The sequence below is a fragment of the Falco cherrug genome, chromosome 14 (genome assembly GCF_023634085.1).
Source record: "Falco cherrug isolate bFalChe1 chromosome 14, bFalChe1.pri, whole genome shotgun sequence".
Taxonomy (NCBI): domain Eukaryota; kingdom Metazoa; phylum Chordata; class Aves; order Falconiformes; family Falconidae; genus Falco; species Falco cherrug.
In genome coordinates, this window is record NC_073710.1 from 19,356,004 (window position 1) to 19,381,180 (window position 25,177).

The following is a 25,177-nucleotide window of genomic DNA, read 5'->3' on the forward strand; positions in this document are numbered from 1 at the left end:
GCCAATGGCTCGGGGCTGCGCTGGGCCGGCCCCGCCCCGCCCCGCCCCGCCCCGCCCCGCCCCGCCCGCCCGGCCGGCCCCCGCCCCGGGGGTGATGCAATAGCCGGGGCCGGGGGCGGGGGGCGCCTGGCGGCCGAGGCGACGCCGGGGCGCTGCCCGGGCAGGGGGGCGCGGGGCTCGGGGCTCGCCCCGCCGCAGCCGCGCGCTGGGAGGCCGCCGGTGTTTTTGCAGCCCCCGATGTGTTTCCAGCCCCTGACGGACGGGAGGAGGAGGGAGCGAGCAGCGATGCGCAAGATGGAGCAGGCGCTGCCGGCGCGGCGGGGCCGGCAGCCGGGCCGGGCGCACGGGAGGTAGCGGAGCAGCGGAGCAGGTAGGCGAGGGGAGGGCGAGGGGCTCCGGGGGGCGGCCCGCGGGCTGTGCCCGGCCCTGGCAGCGCTACCCAGGCAGGGGCGGCGGCGGGGCACGGCGGCCCGCGGCTGGGGGCGCACCGCTGGGGACCGGCCCCGGCCGTGCGGGCTGGCCGCGCCGCCGGCAGGCTCCGTGGGGTGGCTGCGCCGTGCCAGCTCGGGCCGGTGCCCCCGGTGTGTGCAGGCGGTGGGTGCCCGCGCCTGGCGGTGGGTGCCCCTTTCGGATGGAGCGGTCTCCCCCTGCCGGGCTGCGCCGCAGCGCCGCCAGTTCCACGTACGGCACCCGACCCGCGTCCGTCGGCGGCAGCCGCGGCTGCTCGTCGGGCGGAGGCCGAGGGGTGGTCTGTGAGGTGGCACTGCGGCCCTGCGCCCACGGAAATGGGGACAGGTCGTTTGCTTTGCAGAAATCAGCTCGAAATAAATGTCATCAGGTGACGTTGTGCCCAAGGACCAGAGTTTTCAAAACCAGTCGTGATGCGTTAGTGGGTTTCTACCCTAAACCTGGGAGCTGGGTATTGCAAATTTAATAAAAACTACATTCCATGATAAAGAGTATCACATTTCATTTCTTTTAAATTCTGCAGTGGGATGTTCGCTATTTATTTCACATCAATATGTTGTAAATGTGAAGTCAGAACAGCAAGAAACCTCATTACCACACAGTTACCGAGTGTTTTCAGGCAGCTCAAGAAGCGGGTTCGCCAGAGCATGTGCTAACTGTAAGATACATAATGTACAGCCATACCAATGCGAAGCCCTAATCCTGCACGTATCTTCTTCTAGAGGGAGTCCTGAATGACGTGAGGTTCCCTGTAGCATCAGTGCCCAGCACATGAGCGTGCTGCTGCAGTGCATCTCCGTGATGTAGATGAGGTCATAGGGAAGCGAGAAATATTTCTGAAGTCAGTACAACTGTAGGACAACAGCAGCTGAGTGAATCACTCAGTATCTGTAGGCCGCAGGCTCTGGATGATAACATAATCACACATTAATCGTTCTGAATTTCTATTGATTTTCTTTTGGAACTGTCTTTAGGAACGCTTTTTCTTTTTTAAAAGCCTTTATGCTGACCATTATCTTCTCATAAACATATTTTTTTTCATAGTCGGCATTTCTCATCTTTTGGCACTACCTTGCTGCTGTTTATACCTGCAACAACTACTGGTTGTTCCTGTCTCCTCAGGCTTGCTCCTCAGCTCCTGATGTTTCCTAGGGCAGAGGTGGGTGACTGAAATGTCATTCCCTTTAGAAGGAGAAAACCTCATCATTGCTTAGGTCTCTGCAACCTGGAGCTGGAGTGTTCAAATTATATTCATTAGGAGCTTCATGCCTCACACTTTCAAGTGTCAGATTCAAACCTCAGAAATACATGCCTTCCTCAGGGGACCGAACCTCTTCTCTTTGCTTATCTTCCTTGTCTTTAACACATTTTCATGGATTGTTTATTTTAATGCATGAAGGAGTAAATATTGTGCTCAGTTTCATTAGGCCGTGACTGAGGAGAGAAAAATACCTACTTTTCTGGCTTCAGTGAGCTCTGATTTGCTTTTCATACGGGACTTCCAAGACCTCCATCTTCCACACATGGGTCTATTCATCCTGTGCGGGAAGATGTCCCTGGCCTGGCAGGAGCATCTGTCCACCTGACAGGGGTCCTCAGGGAGGAAGCACAGACAACTGAGAAGGCGAAAGGACTTAAAGAGTACTTATGAACTTCCTCAAAATAATGTCTCCAGTCAGCACGGAGTCTTGGATATGTGGACTGACCTTCAGCTGTCTGGACTGTACTAATGGAGTTCAGGATGGGTCTTGGAATATGTGGGGGGCACTGAGCAAACAGGATGGTTCTGCACAGCCGTTGCCCCCCAGGAAGCTTAGCTGTTCTGAAATACGCTGCTCGTGCCTTGTTCCTGTGGCTCTTCGCCATCACACCTTTTTGCTTCCTTTCTGATTTTTCTGTGTGGCTGGCCCCAGTCCCACTTCTCCATCTGTGTCCTTTCTGTGTAGGAGCAAAGAAAATAATGGAGAGAAGAATACCTTTTTTTCAGGAAGAGGCTGCTGTGAATTTACAGATCACAGTTAGCATTAGGGTTGTCGGCAAAGTAGCTTTTTTACTCAGACAGTCCAGGAATTGAGGGTCTTTACCCTGGGTCCCCGCAGTCACAAGGGCTGCAGGAGGGACCAGAGCTAGCAAAAATGTTTCTCATCTTCAGACCTGATAATCGATTAGATTAGTAGAAACTCATCATCATCTCCAGCTCCTCTGGGGTGGCTGAAGAACAGACACAGCCGGCTGGATGCTACTGCCCCAGCACCGGAGCTGCTGCTGGCAGCGGAGGTTGGGTGATGGCTGGGTTGGGCGAGGGCTGTCCCATCCCGGCTGTCCCATCCCGGCTGCCCTGGCACATGCCCCATGCTGGAACGTGGCTGCTCCATGCCGTATGCATCGTCTGCCTGCGACCACTGCCCCGGCACCGCATGGGATGTGCTTGACGCTGGGCTGTCCTGGGTGAGAGCAGATGGAGCCTGGATGCCCAGACGATCTTGCCGGCTTCTGCTGTCCTGAGCCACCCCCGGAGGACATCCAGGAGCGCTGGGTTAGCAGAGCTGGGCTTTTTCACTTGATGGTTTTAGTGAAGGCCGTTGCCCTGCAGTGGGACTGGGCGGTGGCTGCGTACAAAGCCTTCGCTCTGCGTCCCTGGAGGAGGTGCACGGTCAGCCCCACTGCTCACCGAGGTGGTTTTTATTATTTTTATTAACTTTTAAGCCCCCTGGGCCCTGAGCCACGAGGACAAGCCCTGCAGCAGTGGGCAGGCAGGTGTGGGGTCAGATAGTTTCACGCCCAGGCAGGCACGACGAGGCGGTGACCGGGCTGCCAGCACCTTCACGGACACGCACCCGCGCAGCTTGTCACCCCCTGACAAGCCACCGCGGCCCGGTGTCCCCTCGCTGCGTCAAGCGCCGGGCACCGCCACGGGCCTCGGCACGGCACGGAGCGCCCCGAGCCCGCCGGGGGTCCCGGCCCCGGGGTGCGGGGGCCCCATCCAGCCCCGCGGGCCGCGCCCGCCGTTTGCTCCCGGCGGGGGCCCGAAGGCGGCGTGGCCCGGCCCTGCGGCACCTCCCCCGGCCCCGGCCCCGCGGGCGGCCCGGGCCGCTCCCCGCCCCGCCTCGGTCCCTCCCCGCCCGCCAGCCGGCATTTCCTGGGCCGGCCATGGCCGCCGCGGGCCCTGAGGCGAGGCCGCCCGCCGCCCGCCGGGACGCTGAGCCCTGGTAGCTGCCGGTGGCCGGGCCCCGCCGCCTCCCGGTATTTGCTACAGCTTTGTTGTTGTTCCCCCTCCCCCCGCCCTTTTTATTTTTTATTTATTTATTTTTCCGCCTGAACTAGCGCTGCGGGAGGCCGGGCCGCGGGGGCCGCCCCGGTGCTCGGTGCCCGCCGGGGGCCCAGGGGCCGCGGCCCGGGTAGCGCCGCGCCCGCTGCAGCCGTTGCGGGAGCCGGCGGTGAGCACCGGTACCGCCCGCCTGCCCCCGACTCGTTGACACAGCCCGGCGTCAGTCACACCAGAAAACACCGCCAGCGAGCGACAAAAAATACTTTTTTTTTTTTAAACTCGAACCGCTTTCCAGCCGCAGATGAGCGTGTGCGGGCGGCCTGGGCCGTGTGATGTGCGGGGCGCGGTGCGGGGGCGGCGCGGCTGACGGCTCCTTCTGTTCCAGAGCCCTGGGGACACCGGCCCGGCATGGAGGGGACCAGGCAGACCAGGATCTGTCGCCCACACAAGATAAGTGAATCCTCAAAGGTCTGTACTGTTTGTGTTGCCTGCCGAAAAAAACCAAGTCAGAAATAACAAGAAGCGGGGGGGGGGGGGGGGGGGGGGCAGAAAAGGCTGTCCTTTGGATGGGCTGCTTGGGGGGGACTATGAATATGCTGAGCTTTTAAAAAGAGAGATGAAAATGGCCTACCTGCTCAAATATTTTTGATAAAGAAGTTACTACCTAGTGATTAAAAAAAAACCCCACACACAAAAAACCAGCAGCAAATGGGCATCTGTTCATCATGACTCATAACTTAAAAAAGAAAACCACATCGTTGCAGCAGAGTTACATGCACTGTGTTTATTTTGGGAATTTTTCCTACTGATCCATCTCTTAAAATCCAAGCTAGTTACAGAAGCAAAGCTGGGATTACTCTTTAGATTTAGTCTTTGTTTTGTACGAGACGGGAGTCCTGGTCCTGCAGGCAGTGGTTATTCGGGTGAACTCGAGATGTTTTCTTTGGTTTTGAGGTTAATTTTCTTTGTATGGAATCTCTGTCTGCACAAATCCACTGTTTTTTAGTTGGGGATCCATCTTGGGTAGCTCTTTAGCAGGTCATCAGGATGGTGGCCAGAGATCTGTAAGACATTATTGTCAGCTGTAATTATTACGTTCACTTTGTTTCATACCCGTGAAAACCGCTTTTCTGTTCTAGTGCGAGCACTAGGTTATAGAAGCTGCAGAGCAAGTACCTTGTACTACCGACAACGGCTAGAAAAGAGAAACTTTTCGGTGCCTGTAATCTGTCTTTAAAAAGTTGAATGAGGCAGATCTCATTTTCCTGCACATCACTGACGAGTAGTGGGACTGCATTAATGATCTGAAAGGAATTAGATCTTTGAATCAGAAAGAAGTTAAAATACTGCTGTAATACAATTGATAAAAGATAACTAGGACTAATTTTTAAGTGCATCCCTACCAATATAATCTTTCCCTGAGTGCTGATCCTGTCTACCATTTAAATGGTTTAGTCTGAATGTAATAATAATTCATCACATTGAAAATTAATTAACTTGACAGCATTGTTTTATTTTCTTGCTTAGGCAGCAGCTGTCACTATCTGTTAAATTTAGAATTACTAGATAATGCTAAAGCTGTTCTACAGAATATAAATAGCTTGAGAAAGATGTTCGTGTTTAGTATGAAATTAGTCTTGGTTTTGAAACGTGCAGCTATCAGCTTCTGATATTTGCTCACTGAACAGATGAACTTGCTAAGTGGCTGAAATATGTTAATATATTCTGAGTCCACCCAGTGCCATACGTAATGATTTTATGCTTGATTCCTGAAGTAGCAGCAGTTCTACGTGACTACAAGGATTTGAGGAGTACAAGTTGTCAGGCATATTTGCAGTCAGGATTATGCTGCTGACTCGACAACCAGCTAAGTAAATAAGGATCTCTGGCAAATCTTATATTCTGGTGTAATCTTGTTATGCACGATGGTGGTATTAGAGAATATTAGAGAGAAATGATCAGCCAATTTACAGAGATGAGAGAGAATATGTTTTTGGTTTAATCCAGTAATTGTCCCCCATGAGTCCCCATGAGATTCAGAAGAGGGTGCTGTAAGAGGTTATTGTCTGTTCATCCACGATTTTTTTATCACAGTTGCCTCAAATGCGTGGTTTGTACTTTGCCACCTGCTCCATCCCCTGGTCTCTGCTTGGGCTCCTGTATGAGATCAGCATTTCTCAACCTCAGAAAAATTAAGATAAAGAACTGTACAGTCCTTAAAGCCCATATTTTCTTGTATTACAGGTCTCTGGCAGTTTTACTCCTCAGTGGAAGTTACTTTGTCTATGCCATAGATCTCTTTTTTAAGTTCTGAGGTAGGATGAGGCGATGAGTATAAGGCAAATTAAAGAGTTTTGGTCCAGAAGACTTAGAATTATTGAAGCCTCTTCACTTAGATTGGTTTAACTCTGTACACTTGCACGTACAAAGTTACTCCAACAGAAGGCTTTTTGGCAGCTGCGTCTCCATTGTTTAGAAAAGAGCGTAAGCAAAACTAAAGAGAAACCACTGGGATATCACGCTAAGAGCAGCACATTTGGTTATTAATTTGGGTTTGATCTTTGGCGGACTGCCTGTCGCTATTCCACGGACTGCTGAAAGGCAGTTGTGGGAGGTCAGGCTCCCGAGGTTGGAATTAGCTGAGGATGATTGGCTGCCATCATGTCTGGACAGTGGTGAGCCGCGTACCTTAATCCTGGTTATCTCAGCGTATAAAAGTACAATTACCAAATGATGTACACAGAGGGCATATGTAGAGTGAGGGTTGTGTGCAGAGGAAAAAAAACCATGGCTCTAGGACTTGAACCTTTCCCATCCAGGTGTTTAGAGAGATTGTCTCACCATGGTTTAACCAACCCATTAATGGTTTAGCCAGACAGCAGCAATCATGTGCTTTCTGTTTGGGAAACCAGGAAAGCCACAGATAGGATTTCTAGGAGAAGCAACAGTTTGGTGAAGGAAAGGTTGAATGCCCGAGAGGCTTGAAGAGACCTCAGGTCATCTGTGTGACCGTTTTCAGTGTCAAAACGGACTGAGAGACCTTTTCAGGGTGTCACTTCTGGGAACGCGCTCTGACAGCGTAGAGCTGGGCAGGACCCAGGGTCCTACAGCCAGAACTGTTCACAGCTGACTTAGGTGCGATACAAAGATGTGCTGCCTTCTCTTACATGTTCCTACAGGCTCTGCAACTCTGCTTGTTTTAGATTTGGTAATTAAAGTTATGTATTTGCATTTAACTTAACCTGGCTTTTATTAAGAGAGAGCACAAGGTAACTGACTGTATCATCGAGCTTTCCATCCCTCCGGAAGGGTAGTCCTTCAAGCTGTGTCGCTTCACATACAGGGGTGACCAGCCCCTTCAGCTGCGTGTTCTGCAGGACATTCAAGGGGTGACAAAACATTTCCATTTTGTCTTTTCTTAGGACTGGTAACGTCAGGCTGTGAGAAAGAGGCAAGCAGTGGTTGCCTCAAAAGCTCTGTGGCACGTACAGAGCTGATGGGAAGAGTGTCTGGACCAGAGGGATCCCAGAAGGGCACTTAACGGACATGTTCTGAGGGCGTTTTCCCCTTTCTTTAAAAGAAAAATATTTAGTCATATTCATGAAAACAAAAACTACCTCAGCTTCTGGAAGCAAGTAGAAATCTCGTGGGAATAAGTTATCCCCATGTGTGGCTTTGCACATAAATAAACAGCTATTATTTTTGAATGCAGTGTGTGTGCCTGGAATAATGTGGAAAGAAAGAGAGGGATTTTACCCTAACGAGCTTAGAAATGCAGACTTCTGAAAAGATTTAAGAAGGGGTAGCTGTCAAGTAAGCAGTAACCCAAACAATACATGGGCTGAATGAAAATCTGGCATAATGCTGCCTGTGTGTCTCCAGCTCCAAATACTGAGCAAGTAGCTTAGTTGAGAAGAACTCTGTAAGGAGTCGTTTGGGGGACAAGTAAGAAAGGAACTGTCAGTAAGATGTCCTGAAGACAATGAGTGGCAGAGTTTCAGAAAATTGTGCCTGTATAAATCATCAGGGAGGAGGTTTGGATGCAGCATTGTGGAGGAGGTAGGAGTAAATGATAAAAAACAGGGAGTAAGAAGCAGCAAAAGCCTACGTATCGGCCTTTCAAAGTGAAGGTGAGGAGCTGGGGCTCATACTGTGTTGCTTGCCAGCTGTCTCAAGTCAGCATTTAGTATAAATGTGCAGCACGAGTAAGCTTTCTCTGTCTCGTCTATGACTACATCTAATGGGAAAATTCTTTGTGCACACTGAAACTTATCTCGGTGAAGATGACATCTGCCTGATAACTGTGTGTTTATTGCAGGTGTACAGGTGGGACGACCACTCTAGCCTAGTTCTTCAGAGCCTGAATGAGCAGAGGCACCGAGGCCTCTTCTGTGACATTGTCCTCGTGGTGGATGAGCAGCGGGTCCCAGCCCATCGGAACCTCCTTGCTGTTTGCAGTGACTACTTCAACTCTATGTTCACCATTGGTATGCGAGAAGCCCACCAAAAAGAGGTTGAACTTTTTGGAGCCTCTTACATTGGTCTCAAGGCTGTGGTGGATTTCCTTTATGGCAGCGAGCTGTCTTTAGATGGAGGCAATATCGACTACGTGCTCGAAACGGCTCACCTGCTGCAGATCTGGAAGGTGGTCGACTTCTGTTGTGAGTATCTGGAGAATGAAGTGAGCGAGGAGAACTATTTGTACCTGCAAGAGCTAGCCTCTATTTACAACCTGAAGCGCCTTGACTCCTACATTGATTCTTTCATCCTGCAGAACTTTGGCACGCTGTCCTTCACCCCAGACTTCCTGCAGAACATTTCCTTGCAGAAGTTGTGCCAATACCTGGACAGCAGCAACGTGCAGCAGGAGTGTGAGCACGACTTGCTGCAGGCTGCATTGCAGTGGCTCACCCAGTACCCGGAAAGGGAGAACGAGGCTTACCAGGTTCTGGATAACATTCACTTTCCCTTGATACCTAAAAGCGATCTCCTCCATCGAGTCAAGCCTGCTGTCTGCTCTCTTCTTCCCAAAGAAGCAAACTGTGAGGGGTTTATAGAGGAGGCGGTGAACTATCATAACAACGTCACGGCTCAGCCAGTGCTGCAAAACAAGCGGACGGCCCTGCGGACCTGCGAGGAGAGGCTCCTCTTTGTGGGAGGGGAGGTTTCCGAACGGTGCCTGGAACTGAGCGATGATACCTGCTTCTTGGACACCAGGAAGGGGCAGTGGGTAGCAGAGACCCCTCTCCCAGCCAGACGAAGTCACCACTGTGTTGCAGTCTTGGGAGGCTTCATCTTCATAGCCGGAGGCAGCTTTTCAAGAGACAATGGAGGGGATGCAGCTTCAAATCTCCTATATAGGTATGATCCCCGCTGTAACCAGTGGATAAAGGTGAGACTTAAGCTGTATTATTTCTCTGTTTGAAGTCCTTAATGTTTAGAGTGTTTTCTTCTTTTTGGTGGAAGGACAGGGCTCATTAGGGTAGCCAACATAGCAACACTTGCAAATGGAAATTCAAGTTAAGTTGAACAAGCAGCTACTTGAATCCTTTGTGGGAATGCTTAAGTTACAGTGAAAGGGTTTGGGGCAGATTTTCAACTTCACTTGGGATCTGGGCATTTCATCCGTGAAATTCCTGGTCAGCACCCACCTGCGACTTTTTAGATTACTTGCGGGAATAATGCTAGAATGGACGTACAGAGGTGACTGCTTAGTTCATCTTTGTCAAGCAACAGCTAAACCAAAAACGGGTCTAATGTAAAAAGAAAATGTCTCTGACGCTTGTCAAATGTCTCTGCGCTAAGTGTCTCTTAGAAGCAGCTGTTCACTTCCAGTCCCGCTGTAAAACCCTGCAGACAGCACAGGTTCCTATACGAACCAGTCATCCTGTGTGGTTCATTTGTGGGTTTGAGTGAATCCAATATATGCTTCTTGCAGAGTTTTGGAGGGAGGCCCATGTAACACAAAACCACTTAGAGTTACCTCTCCCATAGATGCTTCCTGTTGTCCCCTTTCTTGAAAATGAGTGCTATGTGACATGCTACTGCAGAAAACCAAAAGTATTTTATGAATATAATGGTCAAACCCAGTAGCTCACCTTTCCAAATAAATGGGAAGAAGCAACTATCCTGTCCGCAGACATGAATATACCTGAACTCAGCTTGCTTACCAGATGCTTGAAGATGTCAGCGTGTTATTTTGGTGGGTTTTTTTGACAGGTTGCCTCCATGAGACAACGCCGTGTAGATTTCTACCTGGGAGCTATTACCGACATGCTGGTAGCTGTTGGTGGCAGGAATGAAAATGGGGCTCTTTCTTCAGTTGAGACCTACAGTCCTCAGAAAGATTCATGGTCCTATATCGCAGGCTTGCCCAGGTAACAGATGTTTGGAAAGTTTTCCTGTGTTTGAAGAATGGTTGTAAAGGGAGCTTGTGTGACTTTAGGTGATGAATGGGTGTTTCTAGAAGGGAAGCAAGGGAATATATAACCAACACAGTATCGGCAAGTAACAAACCATATCAACATTTAGTATTTGAGCAACCAGCTCTTTCAGTCGGGGTGCCTCATATCAGCTTGATTGGTTTTAGTTGTTGTCCTTGTCCTGAGGTATGTCTGAAGGATGGGGGGGAGAGTTCTTGTAATTTCTTTCTACTACCCTTAAGATGTTTTTCTCGAGTTAAATGCTTTCAGAGGCACTGTTTAGATCTTGATCAAAGACTTTTATGATTTATTTGGCCTTTGCCACATTGGTGTGATTGTTTGCCATGTAAGGTGTTTCTCTCAGTTTGACTGCTCAGGTTGGCTGTTGCAGATAAACCCTCTTTACCTGTATTGCAGATAGGTAATCCCAGTAAATGTGACCTCTCTTTCTTTCAGTCTGAGTTAAAACTTAGCTGCTCCGCTGTTGAGAGACTTTAGTACTGCGGTGCATCTTGTAACAGCAGCACAGGACATTGCTGGTGTTTTGAGTCAGCATTTGAGTGGTGACTTTGTAAGCATGGTACAATAGCATTTCATTTTCAAACAGCTGTTTAGATTTAGTGATATTTCACATTCATGGAAATTACAGGAGTATTGGCTATACAGATGGTGTTTTTGTGATGTCTGAAACATCCAGCTTCAGCAGCGGTGCTTGCTTTCTTAGTGGCATCATGAACCAGATACTTGTAATTTGATTTTAGAGTTCAGGGGTTTTTTTCCCCTTATTCCCTTAGCTGCAGCGCAGCAGCGCCGTAGGCAGCCAGTGAAGGCACAGAAGCCTGTTGCCCAGTTCTATTTTGGGCAGGTGCTGCAATGCGAGTCTGATCCAGGCTAACAGCTGGGCTCGAGTGCTCTTCAGAAGCAGGATGTTTTTCTTCTATTTTATTTCTGCCCACATAGGCAGATCTAGCAGTTGAGGCTAAACACCACAGTCTTCCCTGGGAAGTTGTGCATGAGAGTATCTTCGGCTGCTAAGCCCTTCTGTTAATTGTGGTGACCTGTGAGATTTCAGTAACACCTCCTAGAAATTGTAGCACAGCTTTTCTTTTCTTTTATGTAGATGTGACCTGACAACTCTGTTGTTAGAAAAACGCTCACCTTAGAACAGGTATAGATGTTTTTACTCATAAATGATTCGGGGGGAACTTGCCTAGTTGGCTTAAGCCAACCAGACTGTAAGCTGCCTGAGAAGCAGCTGTTTGTCTGCATGTCCCTACTGCTGCCTGTGTGTTGGCTTTGGGAATTTTGCAGCTGCAGCATTTAAAAGTGAATTTTGATGTGGGGGGTGTTAATTTTTTATTAAGTTGCCTAGTTGATCTGCTTGGACTAGGCAAAAGTCCCCCCTTATGGCATAACCCCACTTGCACTGCCTTAGCTGGCTGCTGAGCTGCAGGGTTAGGCTTGTAGTACAGTGACTATTTTAAGTTATTGCTGCATCCCCCAAAAAATAGTTCTGCATCCTTTCTTCCTGCCTGCTCTGTCCTCAGCCCATGCGAGCTGTCCCTTGAGCCAGGTCAGGTGTTTGTGCAGCTGTGTAGTGAACTAGATAGTTTCCCACTTTTCCACTTAGCTGCTGTCCTGCGCGTTCATGTGTCTTTAGATCTTAATGGACACTTAGTACCTTCAGATTTTCTGTCTTCGGCCCTCTCTCCTTGTGGAGAACACTTGCCTCGGTTGTTAGCAACAACCGTTTTTCTGCATGGAAGGAATAAAGCAAAAAAACTTCATGCGGGTTGCAAAAGGCAAAAATCAGCATAGTGGTGGACAACAGGACGGAACCTTTCTGCGTGCAGGTACAAGCGAATGCTGCTTGAGCCCAGGGGGAGAGGGGTGGCTCTGGCCGGTGTGGGGGGCTGCTGAAGGGGATCTGGGCAGTCATTTCCTGATGTACTTCAGATGGGTCTGCGTACAGTGGAGAAAGGATGAGAGAGGATTTTGGGATCTACTCAAGACTGGAAGAAAGCATGCTAGCTACAGTTCCTTCTGCCTACTCCTGTCTTCCCTTCAGCATATTCTTGATGTGATCTCTGTTTCCTCCCCACCACAGTTTTTTGTTGCTCAAACTGATTGTAGTTACTGTTTTTACCCAAATAACATCTTCCCCAGCCCTATTCTAGCAGCAAATCTTTTCTCCTCACGTAGAGGAAATCAGAAGCTCCAGTCGTCTGCTTCCTAATTGCCCGATCGGGCAGCACGTCCCAGCGTAGCTGCCTTGCTTCCTGCATTTTTCTCTCTTCTTCTCTCTGAAGACAACACACGCAGATTTTTTTGTCCTCTTAGGTGCATGGCCACCAGAAGCAGGGTCCCTGCCCGCACCTCTGGTGTTGTTTCTGACTGCTCCAAGCCAGCAGGCCGAGAGCCTGGGAGACGATTCCCTGGAGTGATAGGCACGTTGAGGTCGTTCTAGGGTGTAGGCTTGCATAGTTCAGGTTTGAGCTGTGTGGTGTTGGACTCTCAGGGGTTATTTGTTAAAGCTTCAGCTCGGAACATCCAGAAAATAGTTTTAGTTTTTTTCCTTCCCAAGGTTTATAGTTTGCCATGTGTGCAGATTTTCAGGAGAAGAGCAATGGATGTGTCCCTGAATACACATGCATCCTGTCTGCTGCCAAGTCCTGTGTCCGTGTTGCTGTACACAGGCACAGTCATGCTTGTCTAAGGAACCGCTTTGCAAGCTCTTTTTTATCTCTTCTTCACCCCCGTCACCCCACCCCTTCCCACCCAGCGTGGTCAAAGCAACACACCGTTTTCCCTAACCACTTTCTTGGAAGGAGCTGAGCTGTTTTGATGGAAATAATGGTGTCTTACTGGAGAAGAAAACACAGCTTCTTGAGGCAGATGCTTAACGGGGAAAACTTCAGCCAAGCTATCCAAGGGGGGGACCTGATCCAAGTCTGCAACAAGTGAATTTTGCCTGACTCTCATTAGGGTCCCTTGGTTGTAGGATACCTTTCCCATTCTTCAGAGAGGTCCTATATATATATATATTATTTTTTTTCCCTGTTTTCCCAGGCTCTTTGGGAGCAGTTGCTGCCATAGTTTCTAGCCCAGAAGGGAGCAGCAGTGGCTGACAAGCTTGGCACAGCAGAAGTCGGTGCAGTGTGTCCTCATCCATGAAAAAGTCTGCTGCAGACATCAGTGAAGTTAATTGAGTGGCCCTAGGTTAAAGTTTGGCAAAACAACTGAAAAAAGTTGTATGAGAAAATGTGTTGGAACAGGTTAAGGAATGATGGCATCTGCTGTGCTAGTCATGAATAATCTCACAGGGTTGCAACTGGTGGACACTGAGATTCAAAGCAACCACAGCTTGTCTGGACTTTGGTTGGAGTAGGGGATTCCCAAAGCTTTATCGAGTTAGGCCAAGTGTTCTTCTGTTTAAGAAAACAAATGGTAGATTTTTCAGCATTTACTGAATGGTGTTACTGGGTCAGAAACTGAATTTTTGCAGCATTGTATCTGGGTAAGTCATTCAAAATCAGTGACTGGCTCTAGCAGATGTTATGAATCAAAACTTCTTTCTCCTTAAGGCCTCTTTATCTTTTGCTGGCCACTCTTACATATAATACTGCCAAAATGCTTGATGCTTTCTGTTGGAGGATGTCTGGCCCCACTGTATTGAAGTGTCCTGTTCTGTTGCATGTTTAGAAATGCCTCTGTTTAAACCGTAGGGCTTGCAGAAAGGATTTCTATTGATTGTTTTCAATTTGTGCATTAAGTTTCACGCAGTTCTTTATTAATGGGAAGCCGAGTATGTGCAATTTTGGATGAGGTTTTTAGGAGTCAGGCAAAGTGAAACACTTCTAGCGTATTTCAATGGGTAATCTCCCTATATTGGAAAATAACCATCTGAGGATTGATTTGATGTTTCAGATACGATTGCCTCTTTCAAATTACTCTTGTAGCTATTGCTGTTCACTAGCTATAGCCATTGATTGAGGCAAAGAGAAAAGCATCAGTGCTTTTTCTGTAGCTGTCTATGCTAGACTGCACACGTGTGCTTGAGAGAAAGTGCCTATTGCTTGCTTACCCGTACAGAATTCCACTTTCCAGTTAGTGTAGGAAAACATTTAACCTGCTTCTGCAAAGGTCACTCACGTTTTTCTTAACTTACAGGTTTTTTTGTTGGTTCCCCCCCCCCTCCCCAAATGCTAGATGTAGTGTGATTGCTATCAGCAGTACCATAACCCTGGGCTTTGTGTTGAATTCCGTGCCATTGCGCTTTTCTCCTTCTGACTCCTCATAACTATCTGTTATCTGATGCAACCTCTGCAGTGGAGTGCGCTGCACGTCCCCTGGGCAGCTTGCTGGTTAGATGTAGGTTTAAAATCTAACGCAGTTTGAGGAAAGGAGTGAATTTAAGTTTCCCATCCCACCTCCCAGACAGGTAGTCTACTTTCTGAGACCTGTTCCAGTGTATATAGAGAAGCAAAGACTGTAGCAACCAGACTGAGTGCCACTAGAGACTTACGTTACCAGTTCTTGTCTGTAAGAGACCACAAACAAGGCAGAGCAGCATCTATGTATGCTCTACCTGCTGTAGCGTTTCTGGCAGGTGTGAAAGCTGGGGTGCGCGTGCTCATGATATTTCATGTCAAAATGAAGCACCGAGCACGAGTTACGTGCTTCCATGGTTAGGCAGATCATGAGCTGTGGAATTTTTTGAGTTGCCGTTTTGGATAAAGTCTCATAACTATGCCTTAGTCCTCTCTCTCTCTTTTTTTTTTTTTCCTTTTTCTTTTTTTTTTCTTTCTTTCTTTCTTTCTTTCTTTTTTTCTGAGTGGCTAAGAAGCAGTACAGGTCGGAAGCCACCTGTGCAAGGTGTCCAGGGATGGTGCTCCAGCCTCTGTAGTTGGAAGGTTTGTCCTGGTCACTCAGCATTAGGCCAAGAGTGTCCAGGATTTTTCTGTTTTTTATAGCAGGAGCCTGTTAAAATATCTGATTCAGACAGTGGTCAGGGATCAGAAGCTTTGGTAGGCATCTAGAATAATAAACATCTTTTAGCTTTTCTCAGAAGTGTTGTGCTTCCAGGGTAAATATGGGTTTTCTTTTCTATTCCCCCTTTTCCCTTGGCACACAAGTGCTTGGCACTTAAGTGTGTGGAAGAAGCTATGATACTGTCTGTGTAGCTGAGAGAGACTATTACCACGTGAAATAAAAACAGCTCAAGGTTCTATCCACATTGAGTTTTGAGCGTGTTCAGGCATGGTTCAAAAGCATTCCAGGCTAAAGTAATGCTGGCGTAGGTTTGTCTGCCGTAGAGATTGAGTTGTCTTGAGTCCTACTACAAAGGAGGGTAGCAGAGGCTTGTGAGTGCAGCATGATGAGTATATTGCTCTGCAGCCCTATGGGTATTAAATTGTTTGGGATTTTTGTGTTGGTGTGAGAGACGTTTTGCTGTGGCTGGTGCTGCAGCTACATCTTTTAGCACACACACACCCCCCTCAAAAAAAAAAAAAAAAAAAAAAAGTGTGTGCAGGAAAGGTATGTTCAAAGAAACTGGGGCTGTCCCTCACCTTAGCATTCCACTTCTAAGAGCTCAAAGGGATTTGGTCAGGTATATCCTAGCGTGTGAGGTTAAGAGCAGCTTCCAGAACTAGGTTTTTAGTGGCTTTATTATAGCTGATCAAAGGGGGTTTCTCTCTGCCCTGTGGAAACAGCATGCGTGACGTTGGTTCTGCCATCTCATTCTGCCTTACTTCAAACGTGGACTCTGACCTGTGATGGACTGAGGTCTGTTGTCGTGTCCTGGGGCGACCAAAGGAGTTACCACCTGTGTGGCAGAAGTGGTAGAGCAGATGGATAGCGCATGAAAAGTACGCTGCATGTATCATGACTGCAAATAAACTGGGCTGTGAACACTAGTGGGTAAGAAACGTGATTCATAATCCTGAAACTGTGGAAGGGGAAGGCAGCAGCAGTTTTCTTGTTGGTTTTTCTTGGTTAATTGCTACTGGTAAGTCTGAGAGGTATCATGATTATTTCCTCTTTCTGTCATAGAAACCCTTGCTGAGATGTGGATTTTTTCCTCTCTGGCCCTCTCAGACTGATCCAACCCAAGCACTGGAACAGGAAAATGGGAGTGAAGGCCATGCCAACTAGAGCAGGATGGGTTACTTCTGTTGTATGACACACTGTAGAGGATGCCTTAAAAAGTGATTGTCATACCTTAGTGCTCGGTAGCGACCAGGTATGAAAAGGATGCCTTAAAAAGTGATTGTCGTACCTTATCGCTCTGCAGTGCAGGGTGAAGCGGTACGAATAAGAATAGTTACTGGGTAACTAACAGGATTAGGGAGTCTTCTGTCTTTAGTTACTGTTTATTTTCTTCTCTAGTACCAGTCCTTGTTGAATGCTTTGTGTATCTTGATAAAATTCCTAAGTCCTAAGTCGGCTCGCTTTTGTTTGCCTGTCCTAGGTTCACCTATGGCCATGCTGGAACAGTCTACAAGGAATTTGTGTACATTTCAGGAGGCCACGATTACCAAATTGGCCCCTATAGAAAAAACCTGCTGTGTTATGATTACCGCACAGATGTTTGGGAGGAGAAGAGGCCGATGATCACTGCTCGAGGGTGGCACAGCATGTGCACCTTACAGGACAGTATCTACTCCATCGGTGGCAGCGATGACAACATAGAAACCATGGCTCGTTTTGACATTCTGAGTGTGGAGTCGTACAGCCCTCAGTGTAACCAGTGGACCAGAGTTGCTCCTCTGTTGCAAGCAAACAGTGAGTCAGGGGTGGCAGTTTGGGAAGGCAAGATTTATATCCTCGGAGGCTACAGCTGGGAGGAAACGGTCTTCTCCAAAACAGTCCAGGTTTATGATAAGGAGAAAAATAAGTGGTACAAAGGAACTGACTTACCCAAAGCAATTGCCGGTGTGTCTGCATGTGTCTGTGCATTGAAACCCAAAACAGAGGACAAAAAGAAAAAAACAAAAACAAAAAAACATCAAGATAGAGGAAGATGACTACTTCTGGATAACCACCCTTTAATCATTTCTATCTACCCTTGATTCTTTTTCTTTTTAAATGGGGACACACACACACGTCTTCTGAAGCCTCAGAGAACATACAGTTGAATGTGTTTTTTTGATTAAGCTCATGTTTAAGGTAAAAACAACAAAAGAAACCAAAAAAACCCCCAACCTCCTACCATATAGGGGGGTGATATAGCAAGAGAGGTTATGCTGCTCTCCTGGATGTTAAGGCTTAGTCTTTTACTTCTGTGGTACATGGCATTTCCACATACATAGTATTATGTCAACGTTTTTTAAGTAAGGTTGAATCTGTGGCTGAGATGATAATGTCGGGGGGGAGGGAGGCAGGGGAGTAAGTGAAGTTACAGGGCAGTTCAAAGGAGTTCAGAAGCAACTGCTTAAAAAAACCCCAAAGAACCAGGTCTTTGATTTTGTAAATCTTGAATTTTTGTAACATTGAATATAATTTACAATACATTCTTGAGTTGTTAGTATCAGATTTCTGGAACACCAGTGTTCAAAGAGAATACTGGTTTTGGTGAATGCAGGTCCGGATCAGCTCAAAGAGCAAATAACTCCACTGTACTCTTAAGACGAAGAAGACTTTACTGTGTGGCTAAATAATCGATGGGGTTTACTCGGGCTTGGATTGATACCATTGTGAACTTTGAAATCTGGGAAGTGCGATGACTTTTGCAGCCCTTGTTGTGGCACTTTGCATATCTAAACACAACAAGTTTTCTTGGGCTTTAAAACATGTCGGAGAATGAGGGGGGAAAAAAAATTGGTCGAAGAACTTGAAGGAAGATTCGAGGATTTGGAGGGAAACTGCACGATTTGCCTTGGGTTTCAAAGCAGGTGAAACTGATAGAGCTCACTGCGAGTTTGGGGTTTGCTGAATAGCGTAATGTTGGGGAGAAATGGCAGGGATCCTTCAGGTGAACTTGAAGCAAGATGAAGTCCCTTCCCAGCCCTACCAGGCTGTAGAACCTGGGATCCACTTCATTTAACTCAAGCCTCACCATGGTCATGGCCCATACTAGATTTGTCTGCTGTCAAAAACAGAGGATGATTAACTGGGGTTCGGTAAACCTCAAGAACACAACTTGTTTTTTTGCCTGAGCTAATAGCTCACATCTTCTTTTTTTTTTTTTTTTTTTTTTTTTTTGTTAGTATTTTTTTCCCCCAAGTTCAAAATGTCTTTGCATGAGCGTAGCCTTTTCTGATGGGTTTGGGTGAGGACTTAAAGCCGTGGCTCATCAGGCATGCAACCAAACACCTTCCCCAGCAAGACAGGCCCAAAATACGCTGAGGGACTGTGTCTGGGATCCAGACAGTGGGACTGAACTGAAAATCGTCTGTTAGATCCTCTGTGTCACGCTCTCCTATGCATACCAAGTAAAGAGATTTCCAGCCCAAGTGTTAGTCCACCCTCTACAAACACAGCTGATTCTGGTGCAGATATTAAAATTCCCCGACTGTCTGGCCAGCTTTCAGGCATTCACCCTGGGGCATTTTACAAATGCACCTCTGATTTGCAAGAAGTCGATCACCAGCAATCTGATACAACCATTTCAGTTACTGTAGTAATGCCAGGCCACAGATTAATATTCCTACTTCCCAAAAGAAGAAATTTTTAGAAAGTTTTTAAAAACAACTTTTATACTTTTTTATAACATATTTTGCTAACTCAGTCTCTTGTTTGCCATGTATTATTTACTGTAGATGCTACTGCTCTGTAATCGTGACCCGTTGTTGCTGTCAGGGGCTCACGATCTGGTGGATCTTTTCGTCTCTGTGTGGTTGGTGGGGATGCGCTGCAGCTGTTGGGGCAGCATTTACGTTGCCAGCATTGTCAGGCAGGCAGCTATCATTGTGACTATTGTACGGCCGCTTGTCCGGCTCGCCAGACATGCTAATAAACACGCTTTATTTTCAGCTATTGGTGATCTGCTGAGTGGATTTCAAGGGCTTTGGTGTAAAGTTCTGCTGGGGAACTGTTGGTTGTTGCTGTTATTTCTTCCTCAGTCCTTCTTTAACATCTCCCTTGTGCACCGTAACCGTCTATTTCAGATTTGCCTTTTTTTTTTTTTTTTCCTGTCTGGTGTACGTACAGTTGATACCCAGCTACCCTTTTTTTTTTTTTTTTTTTTTTTTTTTCATTTTTATTCCCCAACTATTTACGTCAGTAATTAGCAAACACTAAGAAAACATTTTCGCACTTAATTTCATTTGAAGCTCTTGCAAATTAAAGAATGCTTAGATATATTGTAAGAACATATTTGTATTGAAAGAGGTACCTCTGAATAAATTTCTGGAGTGCAAGAAAGTTACAGGTTTCTTCTTTAGTCCCAAGAAGGGATTCAAGAAACTAGTTGAAATTAATTTTGTTAAGCTCCTTGAGGTTTTTTTGGTTGTTTTGTTTTTTGTTTTTTGTTTTTTTTTAAAAAAAAAAGCCCCAGGAGTAAGTCTTTCATTTGCATTAACAGATTTATTTTAAAGCCTTTGTACACTGCATGAAGTAATGGTTATTCTTTTTTTTATCCTAAAAATAAATTAAAAAAAAAAAAAACAAACACTACAAAACAAAACCAAAACAATCATTTTGGTTATGGCAAACTCATTAATGAGATGTTTGGGGGGTTTTTATATCTGAAATCCTTGCTATATTGACTAACAACTACTTAACTTTCTGGGACATTTTCATGTGTAAGTATAGGACAAAGATTTCAAAGACTTGCTTTGTTTCTGTTAATGGGTTGCCTGTTACTATATCCCTCTTTTAATGTGTTTATGTATTACATTAATGTCTGGAAAAAATAAATCCAGTTTAGAATATTGTATTCATCACCATCTGACTCGTGTTTTGATTTCATTGAGGTTTTCCTTTTCTATAAGTTGGAGGGAAGCAATTTTGTGATTATTTTTAGGTGGCACTGATAATGGTGGAAACATTTTAATAGGCAGAAGGTAAATATAAAAATAGGAAGCAGAAATATAAGTTATTTGGCTAATCCACCTTTTCTGCATAATTTGCCAAGGCAGGCAGTCAGAAATTACTTTTCACATTTTTTGCAGCTGTGACAAAAGACCCAGGCCGGTCTATATAGTGGTTTCAAAGATAGTATTTAATGGGGAGTAGATAAAACACAGTTAGGACTTCATAACATTAAACTTAATTGCACGGGCAAAATACAACCTCAGCACTCATCAAAGGAAGCTTTACTGTTCCCAATCCGTAATAGTCCCTTCAAAAACAGAGGGTATAAGCGAGTTTGGGGCATCTTGTGTGTTACTAGATGTCACTGGGGTATCGTACCTGCTGTTGCCGTAAGCACGTTTCCATTATTACAGGAACAAATGAATAAATACCATTGGCACCTACGAGGCCCACGGCAGTAAGCGCTGCTAAAAGCAGCGTCTGGCAGAGTGCCCCTGGATTGTGGATGTTGTGTACCCAGACACGGCTTATCATCGTGTGGGAAGCGTTAGCAGATAGCACACAATACTTGAAAATAAATCAAGCTCCCAAGTGCTGAACTGCTTTGTGAAATCGGTGCGCTGGCATTCTGCAGGAGTGAAAGGGAGAATGTGGATGGCACAAGCGGATTTGTGCTTTGCTTGTCGAGGTCTGAGCAGCTCTCTCAGTGAGTAATTAAGAGTGGTAGAGAAAAGGCGTATCCTGCTGGTCCGTGCTCCTAGGGAATCAGCCTGGCTCCCGCCCCTGTACACACCGCTGCCTTCACCTGTAAGCTTTGTAAAACATTTTACTTCTTGTCAGGGAGCACAGCTCGCTCTTCCTGCCCTGGGGAAAAATAACTACTGCTCTACCTCATTTTTAAAAAGGCTTCTGTTGCTGCATTCTGAGGAAAGCTCATTTTACCTGACACGAAACAGCTACCAAAAACGTCAGGTTTTCTCTTTCCACACTCCCATGCCTGTATCTTGGCATCAGCACGTCAAGGAGCTGCTGCCTGTAACACTGACATTAGATAACATAAATCCCTCAAGATACCCTGCGGAAAAATTACACTGTGGTGTGAGATGCAGTTTTGAAGGCTTGAGAAAGAAGCTGGAAATATTTTTGTTCTTGAGTTGAAATCTTAAACTGAGAAAAACGTGCCTGAGTGTCTGTCTTTCTCCGTAAGAGATTAGACATCTTGCTTCCAAATACTGGTGAATTTTCCATGTGCTGTTTAGGATTCAGTATTCTTAAGTGACAGCAAAAAGTGTCTTATGTCTAGGGAATTTAAAGAAATAATTTAACCTTTAGTACTCTTTCCAAGAAGCAGTTTAACTTGCAGAAAAAATGTTCTGATTCTTATCTTGCTGGTATGTCTTAATGAAGCTTTAACCAGCAGGAAGTTCCTATGGAGAAAAAACCCCCAACCCTAGCGTGACAAGCTTTATGTATTATTTTATTTCAGTTTCTTGTCGTGTTTTCAGTTCTCATGAATGGACTAATGAATGAGAATCTAATTACCCCTTCATGAACTTGCTGCGCTGTGTTGTCTTACAGGCCGGGTCAGGGCAGATGCATCCCCAGCCGGGCTGGAGATGAGCGTGAGTAAGAGCATCGACCAGGGCCAGCTGCTTACCATTTCCTTCTCCCTTCTGATAACGCCACTGTGTGAGGGGGGGGACAGCCCAGCAGCTGGTTTGTGATACCACACGTGGTTTTTAGCATTATATAGGTTTTTTTTCTGGAACTCTGAGTAGCTTGGGGAAAAAAATGTTTGTTTTTTTTTTATCATGCTGGGTTCAGTGACAGAATACGACATAGAGATGTGCAGGTTCTTTTGAGACTGCAGCCCTAGAAAAGACGATTGCATGAGAAGAGAAAAGGCTCGTGTTTAAGGTAGGGGTGGATGTCACAAATAATTCAGCCAAAAGGTCTGCATAGGTAACCGAAACACATATTGAGTCAAACATCCATATGATCTACTAAAAGGCTTGTCCCATGCTTAAGTTCTTTACGTCGACAAATTAAATCTATTTGTTCCAAATTTTCAGCAAATCTAGGAATACCGAGTTAGAAGCCAGGTTTGCATTTATGCATTTTTCAAATGAAACACCTCGTATTGGTGTCCTGTGCTCCTCTGCTCGTTGCTTCTACCTGCATAACCATCCTTGCGCTGCTGCTGTCTTGGCTTCCCTTTGTGAACACCGGGATGCCTGTTGCCGGCCTGTGCAATTTAGGCCACCGAAAATTCAAAACTTATTCTGCAAGCTTGTTTCTGTACTCTGAAGTGGGGCTTTGGGAAAACCTCAGGAGTGACTATCCAGCGCAAACAGCTGTCCGAAAAAGAGGTTCAACAAGAAGGACCTAAGTAAGTTCTGTAAAGGAAGGAGAAGCGCTTTAAGGGGGTTGTAAAAATCTTTCATGACAACCATGAGCAGCAAAGGGACCTCCTTCAGCAGCGACTTCTGTTCCTTGGCCACAGGCACCACACGTGTAACAGCTGTTGTGCCCCCGTGCCCACTGCGAGAACTGCTGGGTGTAGCTCTGGCCGATCCACGGTGTCGCTGTGGCCCCGACGCTGCCGCATTGCCTTTGATGGGCCATGCCAGTGGCGCCTCCGTGGACACTGACCCAGAGCAGGCTGATTTTCTATTGAAAGCGGGAAATTTGAGAGGCCAACTGACCACGAGCAGAAGTCCCCCGCTGAGATCCAACCAGGGCAGATGACTGCTGCTTGGAAATACTTCATGGTAGGCAATTGTGCAGGTAAAGTGTAAACAGCTTCTGCCCGAACACTATTTTTGTGCTGTTACAGGCGTGAGGCTGGTACTGCTTCAGTCCCTTAGGCTCCTGGTGCTTTAAATATTTTTTTTTTTTTTCTCTACACAGGAGGCACCTTAGCTTTCCGTGTCTTGGTCCCCCCAAAACACAGTACAGTGCTGACTGTTGGTTTTTTTTTTCCTCCCCCGCTGAATCTCATTACTGCAATGACTGGAGAAGTAGCAAAGCCCCTATTGCACCCAGAAAACTATTGGGATAAAAGTTATGCATCTCTGAAGAAATAGTCTTCAGAGCTCCTAAAGCTCTCGGCACTAGGAGGAAGCTTTATGTGGACAGCAGTGATCAACCCGTTCTTGCAACACTACAGGAAGATACTCCGTCCCTTCTGCTCCTGAAAGAATGGATGTGTGTGTCCTGGTTGCTTCAGTCATATGTATAAATCTTCACCTCCTGGGCGCTGTCATGAGCAAAGGTCTTATGGTATAGTGAAATCAGGAGGAGCACGGTATGGTACAGAAGGGTGAGCCATTCCCAAGCACTTTGCAAATGCAGTGGAGTAAGAACAATTACAGTAGTTACTGGGAGGCAGCTAACTTGGGAGCAGTTTATTCAGCTTACTAGCTAATGTCGGACAATCCTTTATTTCCATAGCCACAGACCTCATATGTCATTGATAATTCACAAAACAATTAAGTCAGTACCATGTTGTTAGGATCATTACTCCCTGCATCTTAAGAACATGGATCCACAGGAAGGCACCATGTTTTTGAAGTCAGAAAAGCAACATGCTGTTTGGGAGCTATAATTCATGGCCGCTGGTGTAAAGGGTAGAAGAAAATGGAACCAATTTGTGGAACGCAGTAAGCAGTAATGCAATAACAGACCACTAAAAATGGCAAAACCGAAGGATAAAACAGAAGTGAGGTGTAAACTTTCCAGCAGGTTTCCTCAAAGCATGCTATTACAATAAAACCTACAAAATGTATATTACTACAAAACATCGTGGTAAAATGTGAACAGACTTTACAGTAAAGTAAGGGATAAAATTGAAGGCGTTTTAAATGCCGTTGAAGTACAGGACAGTGTCATCCCTTCTGCCCACATCATTTTTCACCATCAGCTATGGCTTTTAACAGCATTGGTATTTGAACAAACTGGTTTTCAGTCGGGAGGCACTGTGCTCATTTGTATTTTCAGCCATTTGAAGGGGCAGCCTTCCCGGCAAACACAGTCTGTACTTAGGCAGTATCGTGGGCAGAAGAGAATTTTGCCTTGAACCAGATGAGCTACGTTAAGGGTTTTCACTCCATTATTTACCTTGTAAATTAGACTCCCGAGGGGAGAGGGGGTTTCAGATGTTTGAAATGCTGTATGCAAAAAGTCTATACATGCATCTCCCTTCCCCCCCCCCCTCTTTTTTAATACTAAAGAGCCATTTTCACTGCTAGCTCTCTGCCTTAGGACAGAAGGGCAGCGCTTGCAACAAAAGGAAGGGAGCAGCAGCAGGGTGTGTCAGCTGGAGGGACAGATGCTGATACAGAACATCATTTATTGTCGTGAGCACACACCAAGCGTTGCACTTCATAGGACCAGAGAGAAACGTCCTGACCGTCGAGGGATGGATGGATCTTCTTTCCGCTTCCAGCAAACCTCCCTTCTGAACACCCAAAGACACAACGTTCTGGCTTTCTTCAACCTCCCCAGTAACGCTAAGCTTTCTCTAAGACCCGCTTCCCAACCGAAGCGGACTTTTGCAGGATTTGGTTGTTTTAAGGAAAAAAATACGAAGTAAATTAGCGATTAATTTAACGGATTCTTGCCTGGGGGTTTCAGTATTCAGTTATGACTCAGTCCTCTCAAAATCATGAGATTGGCTTAGTCACTTCAGGTTTTTTGCCCTCAGACACGAACACTGAAGCCACCCCTGGCTGGGGGGCAGCCCTCCCAGGCGGCTCTGCCGCGCCCAGGTGGGCCCACCATGGTCCCGGCCTGCTGCGGCCACTCTTGCGGGCTTTTCCCAGCTGCCTTTCCGCCGCACGGCCCCGCCGGGCTCCACGGCACAGGGCCGGGCTCCACGGCACAGGGCCGGCCTCCCGCCTCCCGCCGCCGGCCACGCTCCGGAGCTCGCCTCACGCCGCCTCCGCCTCCCCCGCCCCCGCCGATGCCCGGCGGCTGCCAGCGAAGCTGCCCGGCGGCCTCGCCCGCCTTCCCGCCTCGGGCTGCCCCGCTCCCCGCCTCA

General features: G+C 46.9%; 1 protein-coding gene across 19 annotated transcripts in view; it reads left to right on the top strand.

Moving 5' to 3' along the window:
- KLHL36 (kelch like family member 36) overlaps positions 1–20,038 on the top strand; it is a 97,890-nt gene extending 77,852 nt beyond the window's left edge. For 16 of the 19 annotated variants that reach the window (XM_055726975.1, XM_055726982.1, XM_055726985.1 and 13 more), the window contains 5 exons: positions 250–370; positions 4,122–4,204; positions 8,055–9,128; positions 9,956–10,113; positions 16,631–20,038. In XM_055726975.1, the coding sequence (XP_055582950.1) occupies positions 4,145–4,204; positions 8,055–9,128; positions 9,956–10,113; positions 16,631–17,186 (1,848 nt within the window). In that variant the 5' untranslated portion in view covers positions 250–370; positions 4,122–4,144 and the 3' untranslated portion in view covers positions 17,187–20,038. Of the gene's footprint in view, positions 1–249; positions 371–3,687; positions 3,712–4,121; positions 4,205–4,289; positions 9,129–9,955; positions 10,114–16,630 lie in introns of those variants that run through there. The other 3 variants (XM_055726986.1, XM_055726980.1, XM_005432388.3) reach the window with 3 other exon arrangements.
- The last annotated feature ends 5,139 nt before the right edge of the window (positions 20,039–25,177 follow it).